Raw genomic sequence first — 11039 nt, 5'->3', positions numbered from 1 at the left:
CAAATTTGTCCTAGCCATGGTGAATGTACATTTTGTTTGCCAGGAAGAGGAAGTGTATAGTGGAAGTTAACGTGTCCTACAACAGAGAGTACAGGTCCAGTGACTGGAGTTCAAATTGTGAATCATCCCTGTGTTCTCAACTCAATAAAGGCAATCTGCCCAAGGGGGAGAAAAAAATTCTACACACCGCACTCTCCATCCAATCATGTAAAGACAAATCAGCCTTCAGGCAAATCAAACGTCTTCTTTCAAAGCTTACCTGGATTTGGCACGCTGCCCACTTTCCAAATCTCTTAACAATATACATTCAATAAACAGTTAAAAACAGCACACTGAAAAGCATACACTTTGTGATGCTATTTTCTTTTTTTTAAAGGGACTCTTGAGCCCAGGGAAGCTAATTATTAGGGAAAAAGAAAGTTCCTTTCTGAGTTTGCAACCTGTCCTTGTGGGATTAGTGGGTGGGATTGAGGTGTGCTCTGAGCATAAATAGAGGCTCGGGCTGAGCTGGCTCACCAGGAGGTTTGGACCACACTGAGACCAGCTGGCTCACACACACAGGTGGGTGGAGAAATCCAGGTAAGGCTCCTGACAATAGCGTGGGCAGGGCACTCGCTAGAGTGAGTCTGGGGCTCTGATTACCGTGTAAAGTTACAGGAATCAATAGAGAGAGGAGTGCAAAGTGGTTCCCAGGGCAATGGAATGAGCTGTGGGGAGGGAATTTCCATCAGAGGCTTACCAGGGCCTTGCTTCAGCCAGGGCTGGAAAAGGACTGCATTCCTGGGCTGTTTTCAAGGTAATGCTTTCTCCCTTTAGAAACAAGGGGTTGAAGAGCGGGTGAACTCTAAGAGTTCTTAAGCCTGGGACAGGGCCTAGGGTGTTCTGTCAGTATGCACTGCTCATCATCTAAGGCAGTCCTTCTCACCCACTGGGAGAGCACAGGCCCCCAGGACTGTGAAATCTCAGCTCGGACTGCCCGCTGGGAACGGCACTTGAGAATATTACTGCAAATCAGAAAAATGGTTCTTTTGCTCTGTCTGTTGTAAAGATATTCTTGTTGCATCTTCAGTCTTGAAATGCATGGGATGGGCTATTAGGAAGCGGGGGGCTTTCCTGAAGCATTTATGAACCGAGACACTGAAATCTCCTGCCAGTTCATTCCCTGCTAAAGATTAGAAGATGGACATACAGGGACCAGTAAAAAGTGCTAGGGATAGAGTGTGTGTTTGTACTCAAATCCTCACCATCTCCTATTTTCCATTTTTTTGTTTTGTTTTCTTTTGTCTTAGAGAGACAGGAGGAGGGAACATCAATGGTGGTAGAGGAACAGAGAGACAGAATGTTAAGAAGGCTCCGTGCCGGGCAATGAGGGGCTTGATATCACAACCCTAAGAGCATGACCTGAGAGGTTTAACCGACTGAGCCACCCAGGTGCCCTAGAATTCTGTTTTGAGGTGGTTTATGCAGGAAATTTGCAGACGGAGTCTACTCCTCATATAAAAACTCAGTAGAATGAATCTCAGGAGTGAGCACACAGTAGTATATTTATACAGCAGGAGTGACATTAGGCTTCTGTGAATCACCCTGCCATAAAATACATGCATTATGTCCCTAATTCCAGCTGGCTTACAAGGGGTCCTGATAGTCAGGCAACGAGAAGGGTCGATGAACGAAATAGATCAAACGTCTCGCCGCCCGTTCATGATTATTTTTTCTAGCATAAAGAGGTACTGTTGCTGTAAGCAAAATACAAAATCAGATGTATGTTGATAAATTCAAAGTAATTATTTGCCATGATATGTTTCTGAGCCAATTTACATTTTATAAGTATAATTATTCTCATATCAAATTTCCTGGGTTATTATTTTTTTCTTTTCTAGTGTTAAAAAGATGTCTTTGTACTAAGAAGGCTGGGAATTGTTGGCTCGTAGTACATGCTTCTATCTGTGTAGAAAATGAAGAATGTGTATCCTTGCTTTCTGTTTGTCTTTTTGGAGTTAGACATTTGCAGCTACCTATTATGGTTTGAATAGTAACCGGTCAGTTTAAGGCATCCTCTGAGTTTTGTAACTTAGCAATGCTTTTTTTTGAAAACAGCCAATGCTCAGCCACGATTTTCATTTAAGCTAGCAGAACATGAAAAACTTTCTCCCCCTTAAAAATACCAACCATTGATAGGTCATCCTGTTTCATTGCAGAATTTATCGAGACCGACATGAATATTAGTGAGACATTTGTTAAGCAGTTTCAGTCTTTGTCTTTCCTGGAATCCTATCCCCAACTCTGCATGTGATGGAAAAGCACAGCAGTTTGCTAGCACAGCTCTCTTTACCAGCTAGCTAGCTCCCTCCCTCACTCATGGGTCTCATCTTCCTGGTCACTTTCCTACTTACAGGCATCTGCTTTGTAGTAGTGTAGCTTTCCCAAAAAATTAACTGTGAAATACAGGAAGGGGAAAAAATAACAAAAAGACACCCATGGGTTGGGTTTCCCTGTTAGGAGTCCCATAGAGTATTTTGCGCACTGAAGGACGTGCCACCTAAGGACAGAGGCCCGTGTCAGGAGAATGAACTTGCATGGACTTATTTTTTAGTCAATTCAGAACGAATAAATGGAATTTGAGTAAATGTTTCACTAGGGAGAGAACATGTGGGTTCAAGTTTTCAGTTAAGTGACAAAATTGGCAGGTTTTAATTTAAACAAAGATTCATTTTACTTAGCTCTTATTCTTTAATGGCCACATCCCCATTTTACCAGAAGGCTGGAGAAGTGTGTATGTTTAGGGCAGGCATTTCAGGATGGGGAAATGGAAGCCAGCCCTACAAAATGGCAAGGCCCAGAAGATGCCTTTCTGCACCCACCTCCTAAGCTTTCATTTCCCTGAATTTCAGACTCTTCCTCTATAACATGAGGCATGGGGCATGGGAATGGAGAAGTAACCCCTAAGGTGCCTTCCAGTACTCAAAATCTTGAAATAATAAATTCAAATATAAATTGCCTTAGCTGGAAGAGTAGATACATCTACCTATTTTCTTTAAAAAAAAAATCTATATACCTATTTCTATACTGTAGGTTTCTATGGAGATCTACATCAGTATATTTATGTCTATATGGCTCTATACTTGTTGAGAAAAAAGTCGGTAGATATTCACACTACGTATTCCTAGGAGAGTTCTGTGGAGGGCAGTGGTTCATACCAGCTGCATGTCTTCAGGCTCAGCTAGGCCTCGATTCCTTTGTATCCCATGGCTGAGATGGAGGCCGAAGGTTTTAAAGACTGCTCATTCCCTTCTGTTTAACTGACATTTTGCTGGTTTCCATATCAGATTTGCCATGGAGAAGATCTCAGTGTCGGCCTTTTTGCTCCTTGCCACCCTCTCTTACACTCTGGCCAAAGATATCACGGTCAAACCAGGAGCTAAGAAGGACACGAAGGACTCTGCACCCAAACTGCCCCAGACCCTCTCCAGAGGTAGGAGTGAGCTTCTGGTCGGCCTCCGATGCCACTTAACTGAGAAGCTGAGACTTGTGTGCTGAACATATTTTTGCATGTGTTTCTTCTAAATTCATCAACGTTTATCAGTGTTTCTACTCTCTCTAGAGGGTTTTGTACTTTTTTTTGGTATCCAGTTCATATTTATCCCAGTCTTCACCATTGCTTTTTAACATTTTTAGTCTGAAATTATAATAGCTTTAAATATACTGGTTCATTTTGTTCCAGGCTGGGGGGATCAACTCATCTGGACTCAGACTTACGAAGAAGCTTTATACAAATCCAAGACAAGGTAAAGAGGAGGGTTGCAGAGTTCTTGCAAGTGTGCCATCTAGTGATATGTAGCTGTACATGAGATCTTACTCATTAAAAATGACCAAATCGCTTTTTGTCTCTTACAGCAACAAACCCTTAATGATTATTCATCACTTGGATGAATGCCCACACAGTCAAGGTAATTTATTCTTCTAAATATAATTTCCTTTATAGGCTTTTAGCTTTAGGGCCAAGGTTCAGGTCATTCATCTCTATATCCTTAGCACCTAGCATAGTTGAATAAAACAGAATATCTTACGTAGTAAGAACCTATTTTAAAGTAACTTCGGGGGCACCTGGCTGGGTCAGTCAGTTAAGCATCTGACTCTTGATTTCAGCTCAGGTCATGGTCTCACAGTCTGTGAGTTTGAGCCTTCCATCAGGCTGTGGGCTGACAACACAAAGCCTGCTTGGGATTCTCTCTCTCTCTTTCTCTCTATCAAATAAATAAACACTTTAAATTAAAAAATAAAATACATTTCAGCTTCAAATATGATAGAGAGGAATGATTTTTCAACCAGTGATGAGATAGACATTTAATGATTCTTCTCTCTATTCCAGCTTTAAAGAAAGTGTTTGCAGACAATAAAGAAGTCCAGAGATTGGCAGAGCAGTTCGTCCTCCTCAATCTGGTTGTAAGTTTACTTTTTATCATTGCTGACATTCCTCCATGACTCATTATTTGAAATCGACAATCCATCTTTTCCAATGCATTCGAGTCACACGGCACTCTGTTCCAAATATCTCCTCACGAATTAGAGAGAGAGAAAAAAAAGATAATTCATTACTAATCTATCCTGCATGCCTATGCTTTTATTCAGTGATTGATAAATAACTTTAGGTTGTCTGAAAAATGCGATCTTGTGGTCAGGATTTTCTCTGTGGCTGTAAAAACTGGAAGGCTTTTATCTTGGCGAGTCTCCAGTGCCCTTTCGCCTGCAGTCCTTCTTAGTCCTTGTCTCCCCTGTCCCTGGGAGAAAGCGTTTCCTGGTGCTCTAAATTGAATCACTGCATGTGCATCCTGGCCTCCCCTCATCCCCACTTTTCTTCACCGTCAACACCCCTCCCGCTGGTCAAGCATTCTGTCTGCAAGTTCTTTCTACTGCAAGTTCTCTCTCTCTCTCTCTCTCTCTCTCTCTCTCTCTCTCTCTCTCTCTCCTTCACCTATTTCCACATTGACACAGGTTGACTACTTCAAAGAGCATTCACATCAGTAGTTCCTCACCTCCCTTCCACAGGCTTGCCTTCCTCTCACATTCAGTATTAGTGACTTGGTGAATTTCTACTCCACATACTTCTCTTTTTAATATTTTATATTCTCTGTAACGACTTCATCTACATCTGTCTTTAATCAATGCCCACACAGTTAATTGCTACATCTCACCCAAACATGCAACATCTTGTGCATGTGCAATTGTGGTATAGATATTGCATTAGTTGAGCTTAAATTCAACATATCCCATGCTGAATTTATCAGCTTGGTTCAAGATTCTCACATAGCTCTTCTTTCATTATTCCCTGTTTCACTGAAAGTGTGATTCTAGATGCACTCTCCTACACACCTCCAGCAGTTCTGAAACCCTGTGGTCTAACTGCTACATAGTCTTGCTATTGGCCATTTCGCTGTAGAGTGAGGCCCGCTATGTACTGTAAGAATTCTTCTCTGCCTAGTTTACTACAGCATCACTAAATGGCTCCATGCCTACAAAATAAATCCCAGGTAATCTCACATGGCCGTCAGGGTAACGACCCCAAAACCCAAACTGGGATCATGGTACTTCTTCTAAATCCAGTGGTTCCTGTTTACTCATGAACAAATGCAAACCCTGGCATGGTGTGCAAGAGCACTTAAGAGCCAGCCCCGGAAGCAGCTCCCTAGTTTCTCTCGTCAGTGCCTCATGCATCCCCTGTTTCAATCCTCCCAAAACACAGTCAGACCAGAAAGTGCTGTGCCTTTATTCTACCTTTGTGCAGTCATTCCCCCCTGTCTGAAGTGACCTCGTATTTTATAAACCTGACTCCTGTTTATTTTTGAAGATTCCTCCCTACTCAGTTCAGAAAGTCTTAGTAAAACTTGCATCCAGGGCTAAATGCCCTGCTCTGGTCACCCACTGCACCTGAACACTGTCCATCATAATCCTTCACTAACTGGATCCTCAATATTCATTTTCCTCCCTATACCTCTCAATGGACGGTGCATTCCTTATAAGTGCTATAAAATAAGCCTATAATTTCTCTAAAAGTGCTTTTGCTTAGTTCGTTATTCTATTCCCTCCTATCTCATCCAAGATGTCTTCCCAAACATTCTAACTCCCTCCACATTCTCCCTTCTTGAACATTCTTCCTCTTTATCGTGTTCATTCAGCTCTCAACCTCAGGTTCTGAATGACAGTGTGTTCTATCTTATTTATTATTTCATGTGTATAATCTGCTTCCCCATCTGTATTATAAACCCTCTGTGGAAGAGATGTGCCTTACAGTATATCAAGATGGGTCACCCAGTAACAGACACATTTCTGGATTCACAAATATGAAAATAACTAAAGAACAGGCAAACTAAAAGCTGTCTTTTCTTTTAATCTTAGTATGAAACAACTGATAAACACCTTTCTCCTGATGGCCAGTATGTCCCCAGGATCATGTTTGTTGGTAAGTAAAAGTGACAATGAGATTAAGTACACTGATGACTTCCCAAGTGCTGCGCTATCTCTTCCTCTGATGCCCCCTCCCTCATCTGCCATTGTCATGGTCAATGCCATTGTCATGCCCTAACAAGGGGTATAACATTCTTCTACATTTCTCAACATATTTCATTACATAATTCAAGCTTCTATCTATTTCCATGTTTTTTTTTCACCTGCTAACATTAACTTATCATGTCCTCACAAATACATCTGAAAAGGAAGCATCCCATTAACTGTTTAAATGCATCGGCCATTTTCCTGAATACATCAAGCCTGTAAGTATTTATTTTTCATCTGGCAAACTTCCAATTCGTATGTTGGATTTTTCATTCTGACATATTTGATCATTATTTTGGGGAAACTTACCAAGATGCAATGGAAAAAAAAGAAATCAGGGAAGTCATGCTCCTTCTAGCCACCGGTACGTTTCAGGTGCTCTTCCCTGTGCTGGAAAGGTCTTCCTGCTTCCACCAAGCACCTCCTCATCACCTAGTTAACTCCCCAGTCAGCGCCGTCATTTACTGACCTGGCACAATCCCCACTATGTGCTCTGGTGACATCATGTTCCTCTCAAGAGTCCTACTTTCCTCAGTGGTAAGTTTGCATTAGTGGGTGGTTGTTTAGTATATATTTTCCCCCATAGGACCACGCTCTTGAGAGTAGGGACTCTGTTTCTTCCTCTTTTCCTTCCTCTTTTCAGCATGACCCTGTGTTAGGCTGGCAATAAATATTTGTTAAATGACTAAACAAATGAAATGGGAGTGTCTCTGAGGTAAGTCACTGATTTAAGAACACTGCATAAATAAATCCACCCCACAGCAGAGCTCACGCTCACTGACCTCTAACTCACCACTGGCCTATCTCACTCACTAAAGACACCTGCCAGGGGAGAGGAAGCCAGGATATAAAGGAAGAAAGCTAAACTAGAGCCAAGTGTACAGATTCTGTTCTGTTAGGATTTAGAAAATCAAGAGCTTTTAATCTGGGACTTTATAGGTCATCCCGTTACATTCTGTGCAAGAGTGCTTCTCACAGTATTCCTGTCTGAGGGCATTTTAACCCACATTCAGTGCCTTGCAACAAACTCAGCTCAGGCAGCTTGTGCTTCCAGCTCAAGAGTTCCCACACCGGCTGCACATTAGAATCACCTAGAAGATTTTCAAAATCAGGCTGCCCCGTCGCATCTCAGTGATTTAAAGCAGAATCTTGCAGGCTGGGAGGCAGGAGGGATTTCTTAAAACTCCATACGTGGTTCCAGCCAGTGCAGGGCCCTGGCTTGGGAGCCAATAGTGGTTAAAAAGCTTTTCTTATGTTAATTTGTTACGAAGAGTAGACTGTGTGTTTGTATCCTCTGCACGTAGCAGAAGTATAATAGCTTTTAAGCCTTTGTTGAACAAATAAATGTCTGCTGTCTGCAATTAATGTCAGCTGGTTCCATTCCAACATTCGGAAATGACCGAGAAGGCCTGCTCACGTTCCAGCAGCGGACTTTGCATACGAGTCCCTGGCTCCCACAGTCCCTCTTCATCTGGTTTTCAGGACATGAGCCTCATCAGTCTTCTTGCACAAGGCAAGGTGTCCAGACCTGTGTAGATCCTAGTATCTCCCTGTTGGCTACACCGTATTGTGAAAATACCTTTTTTCTCATGAACGTATAGCTTCCAATTAAATACAAAACATGAAAAAAATGGATTTAAACCTATAGGTTTTGAAAGCTAGCATTGGACGTGGGGTTCTAATGATCTAGGTTGCTCTTGGTAACACACTGCAATGACCACATAAGCATTTCAAAAGTTGAAAATAATTCTTTAGTAGAGAATGCCAGTGGTTTCCCCAAAGCCCCAAGCACTACCCCAACAGTAGGTATTATTCTGTTTTGAGTTGCTATAGACAGGACAGCAGGGTTCCTAACCTTTCCCACAAACAGCACTCTGCAGCTGTCAGATACCCTGGTTGGGGCACGGCAGCCACTGGCTAGGATGCGGCGTGGATGGAAGAGAACTCCAGGAGGCCGATCACTGTGTTCCTCTTGTTGGCTGTGGATAAATACCTGGGCTTCCTCACGTGACAGAGCTTACTTGGAAACACAGACTTCATTCCCACTTGTTTTTTCTTTGTAGACCCATCCCTGACAGTGAGAGCTGACATCACTGGCAGATACTCGAATCGTCTGTATGCTTACGAACCTGCAGATATACCTCTATGTAAGTGTTACTTCCTGCCAACTGGCTACTGCCCTTGTTCCCGAAGGAGAGCCCTGGCCAGGAGAATCAGTTTGACCCTAACTAGCCTTGTGCAAATCAGAGTCATCTTGATCTCATTTATTTTAAATCTCAGTGAAAGATTATTTATATTAGGTATCTTTTTCTCTAGGAGGATTCTGGGACCCCACTACTTACTTTTCAACTTTCCCTTAGGCAGAATATCATTAAACTCCTTCTACCAAAGGATCAGTGCAATAGTAATTGCACTATCACAAGAGTAATTGTGGCAGTCTGCACGCCTTATGTATTTTTTCCCGAATAATGAAAATGAAATAATGCAGTCCAGTTTGTTGATATGGAGTTTAAGTTCAATTTTAAAGATCAGAAGGAAAGATGGTTCCCAGTACTTGGAAAGACCCTCACTTTCCCTGGATTTGCCATAAAATGGAAGGAAAAAAAGTGGAGACACTTAGCATAGGTGAAGCACCTCAATGGGAGACTGTAGCTAGTTGTCACATCTAGTCAGTCCTTCTGGGAAGAAAACTGGGTTTCATCCCAAGAACCATTTCTGCTCCATGACGAGTGACTGCATAGAACTATAGCAGCCATGATGGGACCCCTTATCTACACGTAGTTCTTCAACATTCAATTAACTAAAATTCAAAATTCAAGTCCTCCGGCACACTAGGCACAGTTTAGGTACTCAGTGCGCCGCCACCAGATATTTTTCATCATCACAGAAATGTCTCCTGAGCGGCACTGACCTAGAACACTGTGCTGGGAAAGACAGTGAGGCTGCAACGGGGCGGCAGCAGAGATTCTCATGGTCGATTAGTGATGCCTCTGGTGGGTCCCCGGGGGACCAGGGAAGCATATTCCAAGTACTGGAAATTCTTGTGAGAATAGCATATATCTTAGTAAGCCTTTGGATTCCTTAAGGGCAAGTATCCTGAACAGGTAATATCAACTGCTTTGTAGAAAAGGCATGTAATGGATATTGGAAGAGAACCAGGTTGAAAACAAAAGCCTTCACATACCTTTGGAAAAAGATTTTATAATAAAATCACCAACTCTTTACTTTATCATGAAATAGCACCCCATTGAAACAATGAACAAAACACACAAATTTAGAGGTTTAGTAGATCTATCAATATAATTTCTGGTGGCATTCTGACTCTGACAACCTCTTCCCCCATTAGTGATCGAAAACATGAAGAAAGCTCTCAAGTTGCTGAAGACTGAATTGTAGAGAAAAAAACAGCATCTGCGAGGTTTTCTATGTCAGGCCTTGAGACTTAAGAAGATCTTAGGAGACCTTGGAGAATACAGGAACACAGATGGACATACTGACTAGATCATGGTCATTGTTACAACAGGTGTTTTTTTTTAATTTGGTTTTAAGTCTATATGTATGTAAACAATCTTGCCTACTCCCATACTAAGCCATGATTTTTAAAAAAATAAATCCTTTTGGGGGTGCTGAACCTGTTATTTCTTCCCCCAACTTAGTCCTTTAGAGAAAAGCTATTTAATTCATTCACCACATAGGACTTTTGAACACACAAAATGTTCAAAGAAGAGATAAGACAAATTTTACCGGAGCAACGAAGACCAAAGACAGTCAGTTACCACCTCACCTCATTACGTAGTTTCTCACAGCGTGCCTAAAAGTAGTCATGAGCTTAGTCAACAGAAGCATCAAACCAGAATATGTGTTAGTGTCAAAGAATATGTAGAAAGGCATCCCAGGAAGATTGGGTACCTCCCCACCCTGGTGGGGAGCTCCTTAATACCCACTTTAAGAATTCAATATTAGTTAGATATTGCAGTTTAACCCTCTCAGATAAAGCTTCTGGCAGAAAGCTTTCTCCCTCAGAGCACTAAGGCAGTGAAAAGGTCATTCAGAGATCATCTGCCCCTGTGAACACGCCCTCAAGAAATCCTAAGAACTAGCCTTAGGATACATTTTGTCTCTCAGAATCATTCAAGAGAGTTCTGTGAAGATGCCAATGGCAATGTTATTTAAACAAACTTTTTTAAAAAAGGCAACCTCAAAATATAATGGTTACATAGTTTATGAACTCAAAGGGCCCTATATGTTGTCATCTATGAAAATACAAACTATGAAGAAACAAAAGGATAAGTGAAAAAGAATGTAAGAATCTCTGTGCTGTTCTGGCAAGTACAGGAAGTGTGTGGGCACACAGGTTAGAAAGAGATGCAAACGCACACACTTTTGCTTTAAGCATATGGAAACATCAGCAAACCTGTTCTTTCTAACAAATCCTTTCTTGTCGTCTCTCAATCTTGCCCTGTGTTCCAATAAATTTAAGTGGAAGCATA

At 41.8% G+C, this 11039-nt stretch overlaps 1 protein-coding gene across 3 annotated transcripts; it reads left to right on the top strand.

The window, feature by feature from the left end:
- The first annotated feature begins 523 nt into the window (after positions 1-523).
- Positions 524-11039, top strand: AGR2 (anterior gradient 2, protein disulphide isomerase family member). 3 transcript variants are annotated; one of them, XM_029929706.1, is made up of 8 exons: positions 524-561; positions 3327-3472; positions 3722-3785; positions 3895-3947; positions 4370-4443; positions 6394-6457; positions 8613-8696; positions 9896-11039. In XM_029929706.1, the coding sequence occupies exons 2-8, from the start codon at positions 3334-3336 to the stop codon at positions 9943-9945; spliced, it is 528 nt and encodes a 175-aa protein (XP_029785566.1). In that variant the 5' UTR covers positions 524-561; positions 3327-3333; the 3' UTR covers positions 9946-11039. The 3 variants fall into 3 exon arrangements, with proteins under 3 accessions (XP_029785566.1, XP_029785574.1, XP_029785570.1); XM_029929714.1 differs by having other exon boundaries at positions 531-579; XM_029929710.1 differs by lacking the exon at positions 524-561 and adding an exon at positions 685-796.

This window comes from Suricata suricatta, chromosome 2 (assembly GCF_006229205.1).
Source record: "Suricata suricatta isolate VVHF042 chromosome 2, meerkat_22Aug2017_6uvM2_HiC, whole genome shotgun sequence".
NCBI classification, from domain to species: domain Eukaryota; kingdom Metazoa; phylum Chordata; class Mammalia; order Carnivora; family Herpestidae; genus Suricata; species Suricata suricatta.
The sequence above is the reverse complement of the archived record's forward strand: the minus strand, read 5'-3'. Positions and strand labels throughout refer to the sequence as shown.

Coding starts and splice junctions, on each gene's coding strand:
- AGR2 (XM_029929706.1), top strand. CDS start 3,334: ATGGAGAAGATCTCAGTGTCGGCCTTTTTGCTCCTTGCCACCCTCTCT. Junction 3,948..4,369: donor TGAATGCCCACACAGTCAAG/GTAATTTATTCT, acceptor TCTCTATTCCAG/CTTTAAAGAAAGTGTTTGCA. Junction 6,458..8,612: donor CCCCAGGATCATGTTTGTTG/GTAAGTAAAAGT, acceptor TTTTCTTTGTAG/ACCCATCCCTGACAGTGAGA.